The 24,779-nt window shown below is 47.6% G+C and overlaps 2 protein-coding genes across 2 annotated transcripts; one reads left to right on the forward strand and one right to left on the reverse strand.

Moving 5' to 3' along the window:
• The first annotated feature begins 1,716 nt into the window (after positions 1-1,716).
• LOC123399955 lies at positions 1,717-2,420 on the forward strand. Its single transcript, XM_045094346.1, has 2 exons — positions 1,717-1,881; positions 1,979-2,420. Exons 1-2 carry the CDS (start codon positions 1,745-1,747, stop codon positions 2,271-2,273), a joined length of 432 nt encoding a protein of 143 aa, XP_044950281.1. The 5' UTR covers positions 1,717-1,744; the 3' UTR covers positions 2,274-2,420.
• A 247-nt stretch (positions 2,421-2,667) lies between these two features.
• LOC123399954 (disease resistance protein RPP13-like) lies at positions 2,668-7,903 on the reverse strand. The gene is made up of 2 exons (XM_045094345.1): positions 6,861-7,903; positions 2,668-4,633 (listed from the first exon to the last, which is right to left on the reverse strand). Exons 1-2 carry the CDS (start codon positions 7,866-7,868, stop codon positions 2,801-2,803), a joined length of 2,841 nt encoding a protein of 946 aa, XP_044950280.1. The 5' UTR covers positions 7,869-7,903; the 3' UTR covers positions 2,668-2,800.
• Between the last annotated feature and the right edge of the window lie 16,876 nt (positions 7,904-24,779).

Consider the following 24,779-nt stretch of genomic DNA (forward strand, 5'->3'; position numbering starts at 1 on the left):
ATTGATAGAAATAAACTTAATAGATGTTCGTGCACTCCTTAGTATAATTGAGGCTAACGATGCAGCTGCATGTGCAATTAGAAAAGAAATTAGAAGGAAAGCAATGTTTAATTTTTTAGAATCAAATACGAAGAATGAAGAATGTAAGATCGAGAATCCCCATATCAACAATGAATGCATGAAGAACATGTTGATCCAACTAGTGGGAGGAGTTATGAAAGTTGGATATCTTTTAAAATGCCTAATTATGGTTCTTGTTTTTTTGTCTTGTTGTTTTAGCAAAGATTTGATAAATTATTATGCATCCAATGTCTTTGAAGAAAATAAAGAAGCAAATAAATGTATTTTCGTGCTTGAAATTGGAAGGAAGATAACAGATTTGCGGGCCGGCGTGGGCGGCGACCGAGCAGACCCCGCAAAACGGACCCGTATAAAAGGATATTCGCATATCCTTTTATACGTGTACATTTTGTGAGGTCTGCTCGACCGCCTCCCACGACGTTTCGTAAAAACGTTTTTCCGCGAACTGCAAACGTTTTTTACGGATCAACTTTATACGGGGTCTGCTGGAGATGCTCTAAGGCCTTGATGAAAAAGGAATGTGAGCCTTCTCGACAAGAGATTTTTCACATGCAGGGACGAGGCACTCTCCTTATTTGTCTTTTTGCTGTTGATTTTCAATCTTTTGTATCTTTTACGCCAAAACTTCCAATTAAGTTCCATTTGCTTGTGTTTCTTATGACGAGGGCCTTGGGACAAGCATTAAGTTTCAACTGCTGAAACTTGGTATGAATGAACGACAAAATCACTAGTTTTAGAAACTAAAACTTAAAGAGCATTGCCACATGGACGATATTTTGCATCCGATTTTTAGACGACACAAAATTGCAGTCATGTATCCGTGTCGTTCAATGGAGTACAACCGTCAATTATGAGTGTCGTACTATTTTTGCCAGACACTCTATCGTCTGCAAGTAACTTTGAAACTTAAAACTTAGGATGACCTCATGCGGAACCTAATATTTTTGCAGGTTGCCACTCAGTAGAGCATGTGAGCCCGGTTGGGCTGGTGCGTGCTACTACGAGTCTTCGGGCCTTGTCGCTTATACGTAAGCTTATTTAGTCATTGGACATTCGGTTTTCATTAAAAAACGATAAGTGTCATACGTGTGGCACGAACACATGGCAATTTCGATCATTGTTGTTGACAAGTTTAGTAACATGAGGATAACAACTTTAGTTATTAAGCATGACAACTTTCTGTTCGGATGACAAATATCTTTTTTTTTTGTTTTATCTTTTCAAATGCCAATATTAGTTATGAAAAACGGAAGTGTTTCATGTCACACTTGTAGTGTGACACTTCTAATTTGAGAGAAAAAAAGGCATTCATCGTTCTAAAAAGAAATAGGCAGTGGACATTCCTCCGACGATCCACAAATTCGACGTGCCACCCTCCGCGTCCTTACCCCACGTGGCCACGTGTTGTTTTCTCAGCAGTCAGATGCAGAGGCAGAAAAGGCCCTACCGACGTGAACTCTGTGGACTGTGGCACATCAATGGCATATGCTTTCGGGGCCTTATCCATGTCACGGGATCGCAACCAATGGGAGCGTGACATGGCGCCTCCGTGGGGCCACGTCTATCTCCCAACCTTTGGTTGCTTCTGCAGTTCGAGAGACATGCACATGCTTCTCCCAATTGCTGCATATTACACCATACAGCAGCAACTCAGGGCAGAGCAATGCTCCGCTCCATGGCGCCCCTCCACGCCGCCGCCGCCGCCGCGCAGCACGCCGCCGTCGGTGCGGCTCCAGGCAGAGATGCTGCCCCGAAGAAGAAGAACGGCGGCAGCGTTCCGGCCAGACGCGATACCAGGAGGTTCAGTTAACTCTCGACTGTTTTACCCTAGGAGCTTGTGACGCGTATCTGTGTTTCCGACAGCAGCTATACTATACTGGCTGTGTTATTTGGGCAGGGCGTTCCTGAGCGGCGTGATGATCGCTGCCGCCGGCGCCGGCGCGCTGCTGGGCCACGTGGACGCCGCGCCGGCGGCCTCCAAGAGGCGGGCCCCGCCGCCGCCGACGGAGGAGAAGGAGAAGAAGGACCCCAACCTCAGCGGCGTGCAGGCCAAGGTGTTGGCCAGCAGGAAGAGGAAGGAGGCCATGAAGGAAGCCGTGGCCAAGATGAAGGAGAAGGGGAAGAGGCCTGCCGACGCGGCCAGCAGTGTAACCGGAATTACGGCCAAATCGACAGGGGCCGTTGTAGAGTGAGTATGTTTGGGTGCCGCCGATTAATTTACCAACCACTCATTCATTTGTCGATGACGAGCACATAACAGAGATCGATCCGACATGTCTTGGAGTAAATATTCACTGAATGAGTATCGTTTTGCTACGTGCTATGGAGTACATCTTGAATTGATGCGCTACTATCTACTCCCTCCATTCCACAACGTAGCGCGTCCGCGTTTTTCAAAGTCTAAGTTTGGTGATACATTTAGCCACGGCGGAAGTAAAAATCATATCACTGAATTTGCTCAAGTTCCCCAAGCAAAATTATGCTCTGGAACTTGATCTTCACCAAGCAAATTTGCCGGTTAATTTGTGTAAGAATATGTTCAAACTTATGATACTGATATTACCAAAAAATGCTATACATGCCAGATCTTCATTGAAAAAGATATATCAAAAATACAGTACATTCCTTTACGAAACATTACATGAGAAATCTATAAGGTCTGGAGAGTTGAAATAAACTCGTGTGCATCATCTACACCAGAACAGAGGTAGCGGGCAGGCTAACTCCTAGACACAATGGACTTGCCAGTAATAAACTTGGGGCGCTTCTTAAATCCACTAATCTGCTTTTGAAGTTCCTTCTCCAGTTTCGGTTTGTCCCCGCAACTTGTCAAGACAAGTTCATTCAGGTTTTTGAGGACCAGCACAAGGGACAGGCCCTCCTTACTGTCGTCCAAGTTGATGCATTTCTTCACTTGAAGTTTCTCGAGCACAGGCAGTGCACCATCCTTGATTTGTATGCTCTCGATGTTCTCCATCCCTTCAATGTAAAGCAGTTTGAGCTTCGGAAATGTACCTTCCCCAAAACATAACGTCTTCTCGACGAAGGAGTCCTCCCAAAGTGCAAGAAGAGTGAGGTTGCGTAGCTTCCCCAGCACCTCGATGTCAACCTGCTTCAACTGTGTCTGAATCAACTTTACCTTTGCCAGATCGTTGAGACGATCCATCCAGGCAGGCAGGTTGCCTAAACGGCCACACAAGCGCAATGATAGGAGATGCTTTGGTGGCATTTCCTCCGCTTTCTTCAGAAATTCAAGCGACCTAGACCGCACCTCAAGCCGTTCCAAACGAACAAGCCTTGATATTGAGCTGCATAAATCCTTCCCTACCTCCTCGGTCGCATCGACATCCACTCCTAATCTGCGCAAGCTAGTCAGGTCCCCCAAGTTCCTTGCCACCTTGCTTCCACGCGCAATGTGCACCACCCCTAGCACTTGTAGGTTCCTTAGCTTCTCGATTCTCTCGGGAGCTGTTACACTAAACTCGCATATGAAACATGAGCATGAAGGCTCAAACTCCTTGTAACCATAGCAACCAGTAACCAAGTCTGCGAAGGTTTCAAATAGGTGACCATTACATTTGCATTGTTCCTTGTTTTTCTTCCTCTTCTCTGCCAAGTCTTTGGCAAAGTTGATGCCACCGACAAGGTGGCATAGCTTCTCTAGTTTGGTGATACCAACTGGGAGCTGCGTTACCTCTGTGTCTTGAACATCTAATGTCTCTAGGAACCTGAGGTTCTCTAGAGAGGAAGGAAGTCTTGAAATGTTTGTCTTTCGCAGACCAAGGTACCTCAGATGGTGCAGCTCCCCGATGTGCTTGAGATCATCATTCTCTAGCTCAAGTGTATCTTCCAAGTCAAGAACTCTCAACAAGCGCAATTTGGAGGAGATGAGGGACACAGGGCACCTCCCAAAGATTGTCAATGAGCGTACCTGAGACAAGTTTAGGCTCGCCATCTTCTCATTTTTCTTCCATCTCGTCACTACCAAGTGTCGTATCTTACTTTGTGGAGCCTCATTGCAATGCTTATCCATGATGAAGAGCTGGTTCTCCTCAATAGACTGGGACAATATTATTTGGAGCACCACGCCATGAACACGACAACGTTCAACCGCCATGCTAGCCCTGGCCTTCTCTGAAGGCTGGATCATACTTCTACTGATGAGCTCATTGTAGTACCTCCGTCCAAGTTCCTCGACGCTCATGTCACGTGGCTTAGTTATATAGCCTTCTGCTATCCAACGCCGCAATAAGCGCGTAAGCCTAATCTCATGGTTCTCAGGGAAGATACTCAGGTACAAGAAGCAACACTTGAGATGATATGGCAGCCCATCATAGCTTGAGGTGATAACTCTTTTGATATCTCGGTCTGACTCTAGCTCTGACCCAAGATGCTTTCGAAGATCCATCCATTCCCTGCTTGTTTTGGGCCTGTTAGCCAATAAACCTCCTATGGTGGCTATAGCAAGTGGAAGGCCCCGACATCGCTCTAAGATACGACTAGCTTGCTCCATCATATCATCCATCAACTTATAACCAGCATCCTTGTAAACCTTGACACAAAGAAATAATAGAAAAAAATAAATAAGAAACCCGGATCAGAAAATAAAGAAATAAATGACAAATTAAAGTAATACCCAACAATTAGATATAGCCGAATTCACAAATTTATGAGACAGATCCCACTGGACATTATCTTATTTATATTTATCATAGTATCTAAACATGCCATATTTGTTGTTTCTCTTTCGTTTCTTTTGGGTGTGATTGTACTGCTTCCACCCCAGCATCTGTTGTTGACTATATCGGTTGGTTGCTTTGTAATACAAAGCGAGGGAAACCCTTTTTCGATATCTAAACATGCCATATCACGTAGATGCATGCCCACCATACCAATATGAGTACTCCCTTTAGTGATCTAAATTGTCTTATATTATTTTACAGAGGAAGTATCTAATAAAGTAGGTCGTACATTATTAATAATATTATATTATATGAGTCAATTGAATTATGACTAGTAAGAGAATTGCTATATTTGTGTTAGTCCATGTAAAAAGATCGTATTTAAGATGAGAGACGGGTTTTATCCTCTCTCCTTATTACTAAACATATGTCACATAGATGAAATCTGACATGGACAGTTAAAACGGTGATATATATGAGCATTGGGCGAGGGCCTCACCGTGAGGCCGAATCCTTATCCAAGTGAAATGTGTGAAGATTATCTCGACTAACAAAGTTGCATTAACTTTTCTTTTTTACTATCTATTTTTAAATGGAAATATAAATTCTAATTTACCAAGTCATCTATATTTTGAATGGTGCTCTTCATATAACATAAGTCAAGTAGTTTGAAACTTCCTTCATGAAGTGCACTTCAATGGAACTATTTTTAACCAACTTGCAAGTTTTTTCTATCTACCAACATCTCAGTCTAATAACATCAAAATATAAAATGGCAATCTATAACAATTATTTCATCTGTAACAAAAATTAATAAGTGTAATATTGCTTTGGTCGATTGATTCTTGATAACTTCATAATTAAACTTGTTTTTTCGGTTTTATAAAAATATTCATCTAGTAAAAGTTGAAATATTTAGACTCTGGGTTCATAGGATTGTGGAATCTGGATATTAATATTGGTTCAACAATGAATCTGGATCTTAATACTGGATCTCAAACAAATGACCTTAAAGATATAACGAGTTTTTTATTTGTTAGATAACTGAATATAGATTTAGCGTCAGCCAAATCCGCTTGCATAGAGAGATGAGGGGGAGGGAAAGCCAATCCTTGAGCCTGAGACGACAAGGTCGCGATTGCTCGCCCGCAAGCATGAGTCATGGACGAGCAGTCGATGACAATGACACAGCTGGCCACAATGTCAATGAGGGGAATGAGTCCGAGATTTGATAGGTTCTGGTGTGGGAGAATGGACGTTTGGTTGCCGGTCTTCATGGAGCCCTCTTTTGAAAGAAAAATAAAATAAAATTCAAACTTTTTGGTTTTAAAAAATCTAAAAAAAATTCTACAAGTACAAAAATGTAATTTGTATGTGTCTAAAATTTCAGGATGAAAAACATTAGAGACCTGTATAAAAAGGACAAATTCATTGCGTGAAAGGATAAATAGTATTATGTGTTAAAAAACTTTAGATTTTCTTTTTTATACAATCCCCATTTCAACATATTTGCCTTGAAAATTTAAACAAATATGTGTTATAACTTCATGCATATTTGTGTTTTTTTCAGAATTTATGAAACATATAAAATATAAAAATTCATGAAATTCAATATTCCTCGCCAAAGACAATATCTGCTGGTGTGGGGCCTATATAGTACTCCATCGGTCCCAAAATAAGTAACTAAAAAATGATTCACTTTTATACTAATTTTAGTATAAAATAGAATTATTTTTAAATTACTTATTTTAAGACGGAGGGAGTAGGATTCTTCTCAGTTTTTTTTTTAAGGGAGGATTCCTCTCAGATTAGACGCAGCCCGACGCAGCCCGAGCTGGAGAAGGCCACTCCATAGCCTATTTTTTTCGCGCACATGACCAATAGGCGGTGCAAAAAAAAAAACCCTTCAAAAACATTAAAGAAAAAACTCTCTTCTTAAGTGGTTGCATTGTTTTGTGAGGAATTTAAGGTGCTTGCGTTGTTTTTGGAGAACTTATTTTTTGTCGGCATTTTTTTGAGAACTTTAAAGTGCTTGCGTCGCGAGTTTGGTCATGTCAAAAAAAAAGAGTGAAAAGGTGTAGCGAGGTGCGAGCGTACCTTTTGACAGAAGAGCTTTCGGGCCTCCTCGTCTTGGAGAGGCTTGAGCTCGTACACGTTCTCCAGCACGCCCCCTGCGCACAGACGGGCAACGTCGTCCCGGCGTGTCGTCACCACGACCCGGCTGCCCGTCGGGCCGTTCGCCGGGAGGCATCGCGATATGAGCTCCCACTCCTCGTGCGAGGACACGTCGTCCACCACGACGAGGCACGACTTCTCCTCCAGCCACGCCCGGACGGCGCGGCCGGGCGCCACGCCGAGCTGCTTCCTGAGCCGGCGCTCCACCTCGTCGGCGCTCTCCAGCGGGTGCGGCACGGTGACCCAGGCGCGGCCGTCGAAGCCGTCGATGAGGGCCATGTCGTTGTACAGCATCCTCACCAACGACGACTTCCCCATCCCGCCCATGCCCCACACCGACACCACCCACGCGCCGCCCGTTTTGTTGAGCAGCCTGACCAGGTCGTCCATCTCCCCGGCCCGCTCCATGTCCTGCCGCTCGTTCCCGGGCACGAGCTGGGCGCGCGGGCACTCGTCCTCCGCGTGCCCGTGCTGCTCCTCCCCCGGCGTGGCGCCGTGGTGGCTGGTGGCGGCGAAGACGTTGTACCGCTGGTTGCGCTGGTTGAGCTCCACGACGGTGGCCTTGAGGCCCCGGATCCTGTCGGCGACGCGGTGGCGGGCGGCGAGGCCGGGCCCCCAGCGCAGCCAGCGCGAGCGGGAGGCGTGCAGCGTGAAGTCGAGGAGGCAGTCCTCGAGGTCGCAGGCGAGGTCGCGCACCTGCTTCACGCACGTGCGCACCGTGTCCCTGCAAGCCCCGCCGCCGGCCCCCCAGCGAGTGGCGGAGGACTGCACCCGGAGGAAGGACTGCATCATCTGCAGCTCGCTGCGGATGAAGCCCACCTCCCTCCGGACGCCCAGCAGCAGTGCCGCCTCGTCGGCCATCGCCGTCCCCGCGCTGCCCAGCACCCCGTCCAGCACCGTCCGGGTCAGGCTCACCGCCGTCGCCTCCATGTCTCCCCCTCTCTCTCTGTGCTCGCGATGTGCGCTACTAGCTAGGTAGGTGCTGAATGCTGGTGGTGGTGCTGCTGCTGGATGCTGGTGACGACGACGATGGTGGAACCAGTACTATATATCCACATCGATCCGGGACAGATGGGCATTGATGGACGGACATTAGTCAGTCAACTGCGAGTGTACAAGTCCCGGGACTGCAAGGTGGAAGCTGCCGAGTGCTGAGCGAAACGACTCATGCACGCTCGGCTCGATATAGCGCGGCGGATGCACATGCACGTACAAACAAGAGAAGGCCAATGCTCTTTCGAAGAAAAACTAGAGGTGAGATGACCACGCGGGGGAGGGAGGAAGGGAAGCAGCACCGGCGCCATGGACGGCTCGTACGTATACGTGGCCGACGCAGTAGAGACGCCAGTACGTGCGCGTTGCATCCGCACGCGTCCTCCACGTCGAAGAGGAGCGCGCCAAGAGGAGACGACCATGTTTTGAGATCAACGGCGACGCGTGTCGTTAGACCAACTCCACCGCACGACACCAAACGGACGTTCGATTTGACCGGATTTTATCCATTTGGGACGACAATGAGTTTGGTCGTGTCCGGCCATGTCCGTTGGGTCGTGCGTGCGTCCACCGCATGGCCGCATCCCAAATCATGTCCGCATCGGATTTAAAAAAAAACTCAACTAAAAATAAATAAACTCAGTTTAAAAAGCTTAAAACACTAATAAGTAAACATTAATAAAGGCCCAGTTTTTCATGACCACAAAATGGCCCAGTTTTTCACATAATTAACATTAAAAAAGTAGTCAGCCCGTCGTTGCCGGTGTTCTCGTCGCTGGTGTCGTCATCGTCGCCGTCGCTGACGAAGTCGATGTAGGGCGGCGGCGTCCAGAGGTGGGCCGGCGCTCCCTAGTGCGCGGGGGCGTGGTGGAAGTTGCACTACAACACCTCCTCCTGTGGCGAGGCCTCCCGCTTCGGTGACCGTGGCGGCGTGGGGCACTAGTTCACGGCCCCCACTGCGTGCGCCATCTCCGGGGCGGTGCAGGACCAGCCCAACGACGCGCCGACGAGGTCCGCAGGGAACGCGACCACCTCCTCCTCCACCTTCGGCTCGGGCATGGCGACATCGCCGGCCGCAGAGAGGGCCATGGCGCGGTCCAGGCCCGGCCATTGACGCTCATCATGTGTCGCCATGGAGTCCTCCATGACGCGCTGAATGAGGTTGGCCTCCTCCTCCTCCGTCATGCGAGGAGGTGGAGGTGGTGACGGAGACGGCGAAGGCAACGGCGTGGGCGTGATGCCGCGCACCCGCGCACCTCCCGTGCCCGCCGCGGGCCCGCGACCGTCCCGGCGAAGTACAAGGCACGACGCACGCCGTGCTCGTCCCTGAGCCATGTGTCCCACAGGGTACTATCGGTGGCGTACCTGGGGTCGTAGTAAAGGTCGCCGGGGAGGAGGCATCGACGACGATCGATCTCCTCGCAGCGCGCACGGCCGCTCGTCGGCACCGGAGGGATGGGGACACGGTCGGAGGAGAGATGCCACGCGTTGGGGAGGTGGACATCACTCCACGGGACCGGCGTCCTCGTCTCCCAGTAGCGTCGGCAGACCTCAACGCTAAGGTACTGCCAGTCGCGATGGCCGGCGCCGGGCCTGGGAGCGATGGAGAAGGGAGCCGCGGCCTGGCGCGGTGGCGATGCGGCCTCCTCCTTGACAGAGCCGCGGCAGCGTCCCGACGAGGAGCTAGCCTCGCGGTCGTGGGTGCCCTTGCGGCCGTAGTTCCACAGACCCATGGCTGCGGCGGCCGGCGAGCTCGACGAGGAGGCTAGGGTTACGGGAGGGGGCTGTCGGGTTTCGAGGAGGCCGCGGCATGGCGATGGAAACTGTGGACGACCGGTCCACGACTTCCTCATTTAAGAAGGACCGCGACCTTCCACTTGGCGGATGACAGGCGGGCCCGGCCGCCCGTGCGCATTCATGCGGGTGGGTGGGAGGTTGGTGGCCGCTTGCCACGCATCCCCGACGCGGACGAGCGCGCGTCCGTTTGGTGTCCGCCACGACCTAAATCCCGCGCAAGTTTCGCGTCGGACACGAAACAGACAGGATGGGTCCGGACCATCTCGCGCTGGGCCGACCTGTTTGTCCGTTTTACCCCAAACGGACGGGGCCGAACAGAATGGGGTCATGTGCGTTGGAGTTGGCCTTAGAGATCAGGGAGTAGTGCACTCAATCTTTATTCTTTATTTCTTCTCTTTTCTACTTTTTTACTAATAAAGTAGAGTCGAGATATACACCACACGTGCAAGCGTTAGGGGAAGCTTGCCGCACGACCCGTGTGGTATCTACGTAAAACAACGTGTACGTCTCCGTCCGGTCATCCACCCCGCGACCTACACGTCCGGGCATCCCCCTCACGGCCCGCATGTCAGGGCTTCCGACCTGGCGAGCCTCACAACCAGTGGCTCCTCCCTCCCAACAAACGAGGGTACCCCCCCCCCCCCCGCGAGAGAGTCACCACCCTATAGCTCACGTAGCCCCACTTCCATCTCCCACCTTCCGAGCAGCTCCTTCCCTCACCTCCATCCTCGTGTTTTCCAAGTTGCCATGGCAACAACAGAAAAACTGTAGCGCCACCTAGCCAAAAACATGGCAACAAACACTTCCTCAAGATGAGAAACTTCATGGATCCTATCGTTCTCCTCTCCCCTTCCCTTACAATTTTTCCAACAAAATTTGACACAAAGGCGAGTCATTCAAAATTGTCGTGTCTACCACTATCAATTCATTGGTAGAACATAGATCTACAAAACTGCCAGCCTACTGTCCTAGATTTGATTTGTTTCTTTGAAACTTTGGACTTGCCGAGGAAATCAGATGCATTTAGAAGCAAGGGAAGGTGGGGAAAGAGGGGGGGGTATGCGGGAGGGACAAGCAAAAGCAGAGTTTTTCATATGGGGTTTGGAGGGGGAAAATCCGCCCATCTTTGTTGTCAGTTGCCGCCCGGTTATAGAAGTTGTTGCCGCCAAATGCATAGAAACTAGTATTTGCCATGTAATTACGATAAAAATTGCTGCCAATAATTTATGTGAGTTGCCATGACACTCTACAAGTGTTGGCCATCCAGAAAATTTTGTTTGTATGCAGAAGGTTGCATTGTCATAAAGATGCATGCCTTTATTATTTTAATTGCCATTCTATGCTAGGATGCATGCCATGTCTCTTTTAGTTAAAAGAGATTGATCATTCTGCAGGAGTTGAAAAACATGGGATTGATCATTCATACCGTAATTGCCATGTCTCTTTTAGATAAACGACTTCTCTTTTATATGGAAATGAAGATTGTCGTGTCTCTTGTAGTTAAACTCACAAAAGAGTGTGGGAACAGTAATGCATACTCATGCATATACCGTGATTGATCGTTCTACATGAGTTGAAAAATAGGGGAAGAAGCAAATGGATCCTGAAGACGGGCCTAATCCTTGGCTTTTCGGACAGCCACAAGCATCTCCTTGGGATGCGCTACGGTACAATGAACTCCTTTCAGCAGGTCCATTGTTGTCACTACTATGGCAGTACCGAGACATGGGTAGGATGCGTGAAGGAAAAAAGTCAGATTTGACATGTTTGTAGACATTAAAATGGCATCCATCTTATGTTTTACGTTGACATGTTCAGAGGTTCTTACGATACACCACCACCACAAGTAGTCCCATGGCAATATGAACCATAGGGGGTTGCTTGGTCTCGCACATGCTTTCGTTTCCCTACAAGCTTAAAGGATGATGTAGCACAACTACGACAAGTATTTTCCTCAGTTAAGAAACCAAGGTATCAATCCAGTAGGAAGATCCACAAGATTATGTAAGCAACATCTGCACACAAATAGCAAATCCTTGCAACCCAAAGCATGGAGAGGTTGTCAATCCCTCATGGGAAAAGTAAACATAGATTGATAGATGCAAATAAGAGGGATAGCAAATAGAACGCATCAAGGTATTTTCGGGTTTTTTGATAATATAGATCTGAAAACAAAAAAAGCAAATAAAGTAGAAAATCAAATAGCAAAGTACAGATTGCAAATAGATGATGTGAAGTAGACACGGGAGTCGTAGGTTCCACTAGTGGCTTCTCTCGAGAAATAGAATACGGTGGGTAAAGAAATTACTGTTGGGCAATTGATAGAAGAGCAAATAAGTATGACGATATTCAAGACAATGATCATGTATATAGGCATCACGTCCAAGATAAGTAGACCAACTTATGCCTACATCTACTTATATTACTCCACACATCGACCGCTATCCAGCATGCATCTAGTGTATTGAGTTGAGTTCATGGATAAATGGAGTAATGCCTTAAAAACGATGACATGATATAGACAAGATCTATTCATGTAGGAATAGACCCTATCGTTTTATCCTTGATAGCAACGATACATGTGTGTCATGTCTCTTTCTGTCGCTGAGGTTGACCACCGCAAGATTGAACCCATCACAAAGCACCTCTTCCCATTGCAAGATAAAAGATCAAGAGGAGAGCGCGTTGCATCCGCACGCTTCCTCCACGCCCAAGAGGAGCACGCCAAGAGGAGACGACCATGTTTTGAGATCAACGGCGACGCGTGCTGTTAGAGATCAGGGAGTAGTGCACTTGAAAGGATCGATATGGTTGGCTAGAGGGGGGGTGAATAGACAACGACCACTTTTTAATTAATCTTAGCAAGTTAAGGTAAACAACATACGGGTTCACAAATAATACGACAATGAGGTGAACCCTAAAGAAGCTAACAACGAGAGGTATTAAGACAAGTAAGATATAGTCACAAGCATAAGCAAATACAAAGTAAAGGATAGAGATAACCACAAGTGGAACCGATGGAGACGAGGATGTGTTACCGAAGTTCCTTCCCTTTGACAGGAAGTACGTCTCCGTTGGAGCGGTGTGGAGGCACAATGCTCCCCAAAAAGCCACTAAGGCCACCGTATTCTCCTCACGCCCTCCCATGATGCAAGGTACCGTGATTCCACTATAGGTGCCCTTGAAGGCGGCGACCGAACCTTTACAAACAAGGTTGGGGCAACTCCACACAAAGCTTGGAGGCTCCCAACTAGACCATGAAGCTTCACCACAATGGGATATGGCTTCGAGGTGACCTCAACCGTCTAGGATGCTCAAACACCCAAGAGTAACAAGATCCGCAAGGGATTGGTGGGGGAATCAACTTTTCTCTTGGTGGAAGTGTGGATCTAGGCCTTCTCAACCAATCCCTAAAGAATCAACAAGTTTGATTGGCTAGGGAGAGAGATCGGGCACTTTTGAGCTTGGGGCGCAACAATGGAGCTTAGAGAGGTAAGAGATAGGCTTCCTCAGCTAGAAGAACCCTTTATATAGTGGGGGAAAAAATCAGACCGTTTTCCCACTCTCTGCTCGAGCTCCAGCGGTACTACCGCTGACTGCAGCGGTACTACCGCTCGCACTCCAGTGGTACTACCGCTGACCAGGGGCGGTACTACCGCCGCCTAGCGGTACTACCGCTGGATGCAGCGGTACTACCGCTGGGCCCCTGGTAGTGCAAAAGCACTACCACCGCCAAGAAAGTCTTCGCAAAAAGGTCCGTCCACGAACTACCGCTAGGCAGGCGGTACTAAGCTCCTGGAGCGGTACTACCGCTGGCTGCAGCGGTACTACCGCTAGCATTCCAACGGTACTACCGCTAGAGCCAGCGGTACTACCGCTGGGGACCAATTTGCAAGGACGAAAGAAACACAGTGGCGGGGGCCGCTCCAAAGATGAAGGTAAGGGAGAATATGTGAAGTGTGTGCGTGCAAAGATAGATTCCACCCAAACCTTTCCACTACGGATCCCCTCTTAATAGTACGGCTTTCCTATGACTCAAATAAAGAGAATCGTAGAGAGCGTCGTGCTTCCGTTCCATGAATGAGGAGACGAGTCGTCTTGTGCCGTTGACGTGTGTTATCTGAAACCTTAACACACACGGTTAGTCCTTTACGGTACTGTCATCAATCACCAAAATAACTTAGGCATAAAATATGCCCCAACAATCTCCCCCTTTTTGGTGGATTGATGACAATATCGGATTTGCACAAAGAATAATATGAGAACAAAAAGATAGAGATATATGGCAATACGGGGCATATGACTCATAGCATATGATGGAAATAAATCATGTATCACAAACGATAGCAAACTAGAAGCAAATCAAGTTCGAAGCAAACCACGAAAGAAAGCAAAGCAAAGCAAAGTTCGACTATGAAAGCAAATCCAGCTCCTAGACTCTCTCCCCCTTTGGCACAAGACACCAAAAAGGGGCACACCTAACGCCACAGGTAGTTACTCCTCATCCTCAGCATCGCCTGACTCATCGGTACCCTCCTGATCGTCCTGCTCCTCCTCTTCCTCCTCATCGCCAGACCACTGGTAACCCTGAGCCTGCATCCAAGTAGCCTCTGGAGTGATGTCGTCCTCTGATCCGCTGGAGATGTCCAAATCAAGAGTCCTGAGAACGCGCTTGTGCCTCTGGCGGCTCTCCTTCTGAGCCACGTGCGTCTGGTACTGACCCTTAGCCTGCATACAGAATAGAGTCTTCATTTTATCCTGCAGTTTGATGGCCCAAGATGGCATGGCAGAAGAGCGAGACTGAGAGGCGGTTCCTCCGTCAGCAGCAGTCTCTGTGTCAGTATCCATGTGCTGAGAGGAAGTTGATGGGTTGGCCCATTTCTCCTTGACGCAAAGCTTGATCGGGTCGTGCCGAATGTAGTCAGACTGAGCGAAGAGCACCTCCCGTGGAAAAGTTTCTTGCCACTTGTGACAAATATAAGCAAACAGATAGGGCCTGTAGATGGGAACCTTACGCATGATGATGCAGTTCCAGAGCTCCGTGAACATCACATCAGAGATATCAAGAGGGGCAGACTCCGCAGTCATAGCCTCCTCACAAAGCAGCAGCATCTCAGCCAAAGAGCCATGAACCTCGTCAAAGTTACCAATGCGAGGGAAGAGGGTGTTGCGAAGGATCCTATGCATGATGTCCAGATGTTTGGGGAGCACACCCTTCCTCACATAGAGTTTCTGCAATCTGTCCTTTGTGGGGGCCCTATCGGTGGGGGCTGCAGCATGAGGACGCAACCCAAGTGGAGTATCAGCTCCCTGGAACTCAACCTTGAGGAATTGCATGAACTCACGCCAGGTACCGGTCATCTTCTGAGTCCTTGTCATCCACACCATAGAGCGCTCTTGATCAGGAGAGAAGTGGACCGTGACATAGAACTGATCAACAGCGGTGGGGTCAAAATCTGTCTTGAAGGTGATGATGTCCTTGATGCCCAGTTTGTCAATCAAAGAGAGTGCATCACCAAAATAGTCCAGGTGCCGCTGAAGATGAGCTAGGTCAATCCACTGAACGGGGACATAGTTCTTCTTGAACTGCGCGACAATATCATGGTAGATCCTGCACTGATCCTTTGCCCAAACATGGTCAACATTCTTGATCACAGCCCTCTCTTTGAGATAATGGTTCTGAGTGCAAAACTGCAGAAAGTCCTTGGGGAGCATTGTTCTGACATTGATCCCCTTATCCTTGTGTGCAGACTTCTTGAAGGACTGCTTTTTGGGTTGCAGACCTGAGGTGGTAGACCCCTCGGGAGCTTCTTGGTTGCGATACTGCTTGGACTGCGTCTCCCGTGGGGGGTTCGAACGGCGAGAACTACCTGTGACACAACACACACAGCGAAAAGAAGTGACAAAAAGAGTCAAGGCAATGAACTAGAAAAAGCAGAAAAATAAACACTCATTGCCAAGCACATGAAAAGAATGCACATTGAATCCTCCTGGCGGTAGTACCGCTACCCCTGGCGGTAGTACCGCTGGGGCCTCACGGTAGTACCGCTACCCCTGGTGGTAGTACCGTTGGGGTTTGACTTTCAGATCTGACAGATAAAAATAGACCTCATGCATAGGGCTACACGATTTTTACGAGGGGCATGGGCTATATATGATCACTAAGAACTCCACCCCAGCCCTACTCACATGAGGATCACAGATATCACCGAAATAAGTACATGCCTAGGCAAGAGAGTGCAGGTTTTAGATCTAATCCAAACATAGTTCAAGTGCTAGATCTAAAACAAGTAAATCCTAGGGCATGGCAAAATACTCAGCAACGATTCATAGAACCTACACTCCCCTCAAATATCTCCTTCATGCCATCCAAGAACAAGGCACAAGATCAAAGACATGGATCCAATCCCCCAATGCTCCTAACCCTAGAACAAGAACATCAACCAAATATAAGAAGGGGAGGAGCTTTACCGGGATTTATGGCCCTTGGAGGAGGAAGGAGAGGTGGAGCAACCCTTCCAATCCAACGGAGAGAAGGAGCTCCACGAAACGAGATCCAAACAGGGAGATTTCGGGCTAGGGGAGGGAGGAACCGCGAGAAAGAAGAAACAGGCTGAGAAAAACGGGCTCCCCCTCCTTTATATAGCCCAAGGGGTACGGGCCAGCGGTAGTACCGCTGAGGACGCAGCGGTAGTACCGCTGGATGCAACGGTAGTACCGCTGGGGTCCTGGCAGTAGTACCGCTCCCCCTGGCGGTAGTACCGCTCCCCCTTGAGACAGCCCTAAAAATTTCCTAACGGGTCGTGTTAGATGGGAATCCTGGCGGTAGTACCGCTACCCCTGGCGGTAGTACCGCGGGGGTCCTGGCGGTAGTACCGCTAACCCTGGCGGTAGTACCTCTCCTGGCGGTAGTACCGCTGCAAATGTCACAACGCGGCCTAGGATAAGAGAGGAACTTGGGCAAATGACAAGTAAGTAAAAATGAGATAGTACCTAGAAAAATGTACTGACTTGTCATTGTATATCCTTTCTTCTATACAAAAGAAAGGTGGGAGGGGCGATGGCCGAGGCCACCTATGTTTGAGATAATGGTATGACACCGCGAAGAATTATCCTTGGGTTCATGACCAATGCTCGTCTTTGAAGCACAAGTGCCATTTGACAATGGCTAAAGTGAAAGACTAGATTGATTTATGCATAATGGGGGGAGGGAAAGTTCATTGAGAGAACAACACTCCCCCTATGTCCATGCCTACATCTAGACCAAGATGGAATGCATAGTGAGGTGCAACATGCCTAGTTTCAATCCACATTACTTGAATCAATGATATTTAGCTCATGCCTTAACTCCCGGAACCTTGCTTCATCTAGAGGCTTAGTGAAAATATCTGCAAGTTGCTCTTCAGTGTGAATGAAGTGAACCTCAATATCACCTAGCTTGATATGTTCACGACTGAAGTGATGACGAATATCAATATGTTTGGTTTTGCTATGTTGCACTGGGTTGAGGGAAATCTTGATAGCGCTTTGATTGTCACATAGAAGAGGCACTTTGTCACAAGTGACACCATAATCCTTTAAATTTTGCCTCATCCATAGTAATTGTGCACAACAAATTGCAGCTGCCACATACTCAGCTTCGGTGGATGATAAGGAGACGCAATTCTGCTTCTTTGACGACCAACTTACCAATGAGCGACCAAGGAATTGGCATCCTCCAGACGTTGACTTCCTCTCCACACAATCTCCTGCCCAATCTGAGTCAGAATAGCCAACTAGATTGAAGTTTGCTCCTTTGGGATACCAGAGGCCAAAGTTTGGGGTATGAGCCAAATATCGAAAGATTCGCTTAACTGCCATGTAATGACTTTCTTTTGGTGCGGATTGAAACCGTGCACATATCCCTACACTCAACATAATATCCGGTCTAGATGCACAAAGGTAAAGGAGGGATCCAATCATGGAGCGGTATACCTTTTGATCCACTGCTTTACCATTGGGATCAGTGTCAAGCTTGCATCTTGTTGGCATGGGGAACTTGACCGGTTTGACATCTTCGAGCTTGAACCGTTTGAGCATGTCTTGAGTGTACTTGGCTTGTTTGATGAATGTCCCTTCTAGACCTTGTGTAATCTCGAACCCGAGGAAGAACTTCAACTCTCCCATCATGGACATCTCAAACTTCTCAGTCATTAGTGCAGCAAATTCTTCATTGAATGAAATGTTAGGAGAGCCAAAGATAATATCATCAACATATAGTTGGCATATGAACAAATCCCCTTTAACCCTCTTAGTAAAAAGAGTGGGATCTATCTTCCCAATTTCAAACCACCAACTTGTAACAACTCAGTAAGATACTCATACCACGCACGTGGGGCTTTTTTAAGGCCATAGAGTGCCTTATTAAGTTTGTACACATGATTGGGGAGCTTGGGATGTTAGAATCCCGGGGGTTGTTTGACATAGACCAACTCATTCAAAGGACCATTAAGAAAGGCACTTTTCACATCCATTTGTTGTAATTTGAAGTTATGATGAGAAGCAAATGCAAGCAACATGCGAATAGATTCTAGACGAGCAACAGGGGCAAAGGTTTCACCGTAGTCGATACCCTCGACTTGGGAGTAGCCTTGAGCCACCAATCTTGCCTTGTTTCGAATCACAATTCCATTGGCATCTTGCTTGTTCTTGAATATCCATTTGGTCCCGATGACATTATGTTCCTCCGTTGGCCGAGGCACTAAATCCCAGACTTGGTTGCGCTCGAAGTTGTTAAGTTCTTCATGCATGGCCATAAGCCAATCCTCATCATCGAGCGCTTCCTGTACCTGTTGAGGTTCACAATACGAGACAAATGCGTGATGCTCACAATAATTCCAAAGCTGTTGACGGGTGGATACTCCCCTTTTTAAACTGCCAAGTACATTCTTCATAAGATGTGACTTGACTCTCAGCATGCTCGCATTCTTGGCTGCTCGACACTCCAAGAGTTCTTCATTAGATAACGGGGGAGCATCGACTTGTTTTCTTTGCTTGCCCTTGCGTCTTGAGCCGGCTGTTGGAGCTCCAGAGGGGAATTGTGAGACAGTCTCCTGATCATCTTGTCCTTCGACTTGAGAAGGTTCACTAGTTTGTTCTTGTATTTGTGTTTGCTCTTGATCTTGATCTTGTGCTTCTACTTGGTCTGGATCTCGGGGTTGCACTTGATCTTGATCATGAGCAGGTTCGGAGTCTTGGGGTAGTGCTTGAATATTCTGAGACACATCATCTTGGTTGTGCAATTTATCTTGACCTTGAGCTAGTTCATTTTGTTGAGGGTCTTCTCTTTGTTCATTGGAAGCGTGTGGGGCTTGTGGAGGTGATGGCTCCACTTGAGTAGAGCATTGTCCTTCTCCTTCGGCCACAAGGGGTTCCTCAATGGGGAGTATTTGACCAATCCCCATTCTTCTTATGGCTTGGGGAGGAATTTCATCACCTACATCACAAAGACCACTTTGCTCCACTTGGGAGCCATTATTTTCATCAAACTCTATGTTACACGTCTCCTCAATTAGTCCGGTGGACTTGTTGAGGATACGGTAAGCATGAGAGTTTGTAGCATAACCAACAAAGTTACCCTCATGAGCTCTAGAATCAAATTTAGCTAACCATGCTCCTTTCTTGAGAATGAAACACTTACAACCAAATACCCGGAAGTACTTGAGATTGGGTTTGTTTCCAGTTAGAATCTCATACGGAGTCTTGTTCAAGCCTTTGTGGATGTAGAGCCGATTGGATGCATGACATGCTGTGTTGATGGCCTCTGCCCAGAAGTTATATGGAGATTTGAATTCTGCCATCATTGTCCTTGCAGCATCTATCAAGGTCCGGTTCTTCCTTTCTGCCACGCCGTTTTGCTGAGGGGTATATGGTGCAAAATATTGGTGCTTTATTCCCTCATCACCTAGAAACTCATCTAAGGTGTAGTTCTTGAACTCGGTGCCGTTGTCACTCCTAATCATCAAGATCTTTGCTTCATGTTGACGTTGCGCTTCATTAGCAAAGTTGATGACCGTTTGTTGAGTTTCACTCTTCTTTTTAAAGAGATATACCCAGGTATATCTTGAGTAGTCGTCAACAATCACTAAGCAATACTTTCTGCCTCCAAGACTATCAAATGATGGAGGACCAAACAGATCCATATGGAGAAGTTCCAATGGCCTCTTAGTGTAGATAAGAGTCGTTGGACGATGAGCAGTTTCATGAATCTTTCCTTCAATGCAGGCACTGCAAACACGATCTTTAGCAAAGCTCACATTTGTTAGTCCATGAACATGGTCCCCTGTCAGAAGACTTTGCAAAGATCTCATATTGACATGAGCTAAACGGCGATGCAAAAGCCAGCCCACGTCAACTTTAGCTATTAAACATGTCGCAGTCTTAGTGGGTCGCTTTGAAAAGTTCACCACATAAAGACCATTCTCGACATGTCCAACATAGGCTACTTTAAGAGTCTTGCTCCTCAGGAGGACCACAGTGTCAATATTAAAGAATGTGGAAAAACCCATAATTGCAAGTTGACGAACCGAAAGTAAATTGTAGGCAAGGATTCAACAAGCATGACCTTCTCAATAGATAAATCTTGAGAGACGACCACCTTACCAAATCCCAATACCTTTGAAGAGGATGCATCGGCGAATTGGACATGGGTGGGCATAGATGGAGAAGGATGCACATCCACCACTAAGTCCTTGCTTCCGGTCATATGATTTGTTGCTCCACTATCGAGCAACCATGACACCCCACCGGAAGCAAACTCCTGCAATAGATCAAGGCTTGGTTTTAGGTACCCATTTCTTAATGGGTCCTTTCATGTTAGAGACAAGGGTCTTAGGAACCCAGATAGCCCATTCAATATCCTCATCATAGGAACCAACAAATCTGGCATAAACATGCCCATCACTAGCACAACACAAAACATAAGAAGAATTGAGTTTGCCGGCTGTGTTAGTAGGAACGGTTTTGCCCTTCTTGGGGTTCCCATAGTCCACCTTGTTCCTGTTCACCTTCCGAGTCCCCTCACCCTCTTTGACAAAGATGTCCATGAGGGTGGGAGATCGTTTGTTCTTGTTCCTCCTTTTACCTTTCGACTTGGAGGTAAGTCCAAGTCCTTCCTCTCCTACAACACCCTTTTGAGTGCTCAAGAGATCGTTCAGACTCTTCTCACCTTGTATGCATGCCACAAGGCCCTTCTCAAGTTTCTCCTTTAACTTGGCATTTTCCTCCACAAGATGTACATGCTCACAACAGGGGTTAGTTGCACAAGCATTATCAATTAACACAAAGGGAGGACAAGTAGAGATCTCCTTGGTAAGCTTTGCTTGGAGTTGATCATGAGACTCTTTCAGAGAGAAATGAGCACCTTTCAAGGCTTTGTGGGCCTTGTCAAGTATGTCAAACTCCTCTTTGAGTCTGTCATGGCCAACCCCAAGAGCATACTTTTCAGATTTAAGCATATGAGTAAGAACAACATCATGATCTAGTTTCTTTTGCATTTTAGCGCAGTCATCGTTATATGACTCCTCAAGAGCCAAACGAAGAGTGCGCTCCTCTTCTAGAGCACTAGATAATTCGGCAATTTCATCGGCATAGTCACGACTATGTCCCTGAAGCTCGGAGATGGTCTCCTCATGAGACTCGATGAGGCCAGTGGCCTCACCCAGTTGTTCCAAGAGAGCAACAAAGTGCTTCTTGGGTTCTCCCTTAATAGTGCACAGAAACTTATCAAGATCATGCTCATTAAGTTCCCCAACATCACTATCTTCAACACAATTTAACAATGAAGGAGCAGAAGCAATGTTGGTCTTAATGATGGGAGTTACCTGATTGATACCTTTTGCCATGAGGCACTTGGTGATGTGGTTCTCGTTGGGGGCGTCAAAGAGAGACACCTTCTGGGAAGAGGTAGTGGCAATAGCAACAGTTGTCGTTGCCACTGTATCATCATCATCACCATCATCATCGGAAGGATACTCTTCAAGGGCCACCATCCATTTTGGGTGAGGTTTCTTCAAAAAGTTGTTCTTGATTAGAAATGATTTGGTTTTGTCTTTGCGAATGAGCTTGCCTCCGTTGTCTTCCCTTTTCTCATAGGGACATTCTGCCACGAAGTGACTCACGTTACCACAGTTATAACATGTCCTTACTCGTTGTTTGGGTTTGAATCCACTCGAGTTGTTCTTGGTGAAGGTGGGTCTTGAGTTCCTTTTGTTGCCCCAGAATTGCCTTGATGCAGTGTGCTCATGATAGGCATACTTTGTGTCTTCAGGGCAGCTCTCCTCTTCCTCATCTTCTTCTTCTTCTTCAAGCATTGCTCTTGCTTTCAATGCAAGGTTGGGTGAAGTTGTCTTTGATCGAACACGAGCAAGTGCATTGTCGACTGTTTCGTTCATGATTGACATTGCAATGAACTCATCCAACACCTCACTGGAAGACAAGGAGTGGAAGTCTGGCCGCTGACGAATGACAGATGACATGGCTTTGTTGAAAGGCATGATGGCTTTGAGGAACTTGCGCTTGACCCATGTATCATCCACATCCTTACTCCCATGATCCTTTAGCGCCACAGCAATAGCAGTCACCCTCCGATAGAGATCACGAGGGTCCTCGTCTTCCTTCATCACAAACTCATCGGCCTTATCAAGTATCACTTCATAGTTGGATCGTTGAATGCTTGAGCTTCCCTTGTACAACACCATAATATGCTCCCAACAATCCTTGGCCAACGTGAAGGGACGTAAGTGGGGAAGATCTTCAGGTGGCACAGCAGACTGGAGAATAAACAACGCAGAGTGATTATATTGATTGTCTGCATCTTCTCTTGGAGTGAGGTTGCTTGGGTCATGGGGATAATATCCTTGCTCGATGATTCTCCACAAGTGTGTTGAGCTGTGATTCAAATGAGACTTAATAGAAAATACCCAATTAGCAAAGTCACCTTTCACAAGCTTAGGAGGAGGACCAACAGGATTAAGACGAGGTGCGGGAACGGATCCTCCATAGACCATGGGGGGTGGAACTGAGGCATATGTTCCAGTCCCATCCTTTTCGTGAGATGAAGCAGGTCGCATACCTTTAGCCGCTTCCTTAGAGGAGTTGGCCTCCGAATCGGTGATGGTGGGTTTAACCACTATAGCCGGTTCGGGTGAACTTTTAAGTCCCTCAATTAACTGTTTAAGCATGGTCTTGACTTCGTTCGTCAAGGACGTCTTGAGGGCTGCCATAGCCGTATTCAAGTCGTCCCTTGTGACTGAAGTCAAGTCCATGGCCTCGGGTTGCCCATGGTTAATTTCCTCTCCGCCTTCCATACTCTTCGGGTGGTTAAACCCTTAATAAAGAGAGGTGGCTCTGATACCAATTGAAAGGATCGATATGGTTGGCTAGAGGGGGGGGTGAATAGACAACGACCACTTTTTAATTAATCTTAGCAAGTTAAGGTAAACAACATATGGGTTCACAAATAATACGACAATGAGGTGAACCCTAAAGAAGCTAACAACGAGAGCTATTAAGACAAGTAAGATATAGTCACAAGCATAAGCAAATACAAAGTAAAGGATAGAGATAACCACAAGTGGAACCGATGGAGACGAGGATGTGTTACTGAAGTTCCTTCCCTTTGACAGGAAGTACGTCTCCGTTGGAGCGGTGTGGAGGCACAATGCTCCCCAAAAAGCTACTAAGGCCACCGTATTCTCCTCACGCCCTCGCACGATGCAAGGTACCGTGATTCCACTATAGGTGCCCTTGAAGGCGGCGACCGAACATTTACAAACAAGGTTGGGGCAACTCCACACAAAGCTTGGAGGCTTCCAACTAGACCACGAAGCTTCACCACAATGGAATATGGCTTCGAGGTGACCTCAACCGTCTAGGATGCTCAAACACCCAAGAGTAACAAGATCCGCAAGGGATTGGTGGGGGAATCAACTTTTCTCTTGGTGGAAGTGTGGATCTAGGCCTTCTCAACCAATCCCTAAAGAATGAACAAGTTTGATTGGCTAGGGAGAGAGATCGGGCACTTTTGAGCTTGGGGCGCAACAATGGAGCTTAGAGAGGTAAGAGATAGGGTTCCTCAGCTAGAAGAACCCTTTATATAGTGGGGGGGGGGAATCAGACCGTTTTCCCACTCTCTGCCCGAGCTCCAGCGGTACTACCGCTGACTGCAGCGGTACTACCGCTGGATGCAGCGGTACTACCGCCGCCTAGCGGTACTACCGCTGGATGCAGCGGTACTACCGCTGGGCTCCTGGTAGTGCAAAAGCACTACCACCGCCAAGAAAGTCTTCGCAAAAAGGTCCGTCCACGAACTACCGCTAGGCAGGCGGTACTAAGCTCCTGGAGCGGTATTACCGCTGACCAGGGGCGGTATTACCGCCAGCCAGCGGTACTACCGCTGGCTGCAGCGGTACTACCGCTAGCATTCCAGCGGTACTACCGCTAGAGCCAGCGGTACTACCGCTGGGGACCAATTTGCAAGGACGAAAGAAACACAGTGGCGGGGGCCGCTCCAAAGATGAAGGTAAGGGAGAATATGTGAAGTGTGTGCGTGCAAAGATAGATTCCACCCAAACCTTTCCACTACGGATCCCCTCTTAATAGTACGGCTTTCCTATGACTCAAATAAAGAGAATCATAGAGAGCGTCGTGCTTCCGTTCCATGAATGAGGAGATGAGTCGTCTTGTGCCGTTGACGTGTGTTTTCTCAAACCTTAACACACACGGTTAGTCCTTTACGGTACTGTCATCAATCACCAAAATAACTTAGGCATAAACTATGCCCCAACAGCACTACTCAATCTTTATTCTTTATTTCTTCTCTTTTCTATTTTTTTACTAATAAAGTAGAGTCGAGATATTCAACACACGTGTGGGCGTTAAGGCGAGCTTGTCGCACGTTCCGTGTGGTATCTACGTAAAACAGCGGACACGTCTCCATCCGGTCATCCTGACACGCCCAAGATGCGACCCTATCCTCAATTTGGCACGAAGGCCTCGTCAGGGATAGAAGCG

The sequence above is a fragment of the Hordeum vulgare genome, chromosome 5H (genome assembly GCF_904849725.1).
Source record: "Hordeum vulgare subsp. vulgare chromosome 5H, MorexV3_pseudomolecules_assembly, whole genome shotgun sequence".
In the NCBI taxonomy this organism is placed as follows: domain Eukaryota; kingdom Viridiplantae; phylum Streptophyta; class Magnoliopsida; order Poales; family Poaceae; genus Hordeum; species Hordeum vulgare.

What these genes read in the sequence shown, in the direction of transcription:
- LOC123399955 (XM_045094346.1), top strand. Translation starts at nt 1,745, where the DNA reads ATGCTCCGCTCCATGGCGCCCCTCCACGCCGCCGCCGCCGCCGCGCAG. An exon ending in GCCAGACGCGATACCAGGAG is followed by an intron (nt 1,882 to 1,978) that starts GTTCAGTTAACT and finishes TTATTTGGGCAG; the next exon opens with GGCGTTCCTGAGCGGCGTGA.
- LOC123399954 (XM_045094345.1), bottom strand. Translation starts at nt 7,868, where the DNA reads ATGGAGGCGACGGCGGTGAGCCTGACCCGGACGGTGCTGGACGGGGTG. An exon ending in GAAAGCTCTTCTGTCAAAAG is followed by an intron (nt 4,634 to 6,860) that starts GTACGCTCGCAC and finishes CTTTGTGTCAAG; the next exon opens with GTTTACAAGGATGCTGGTTA.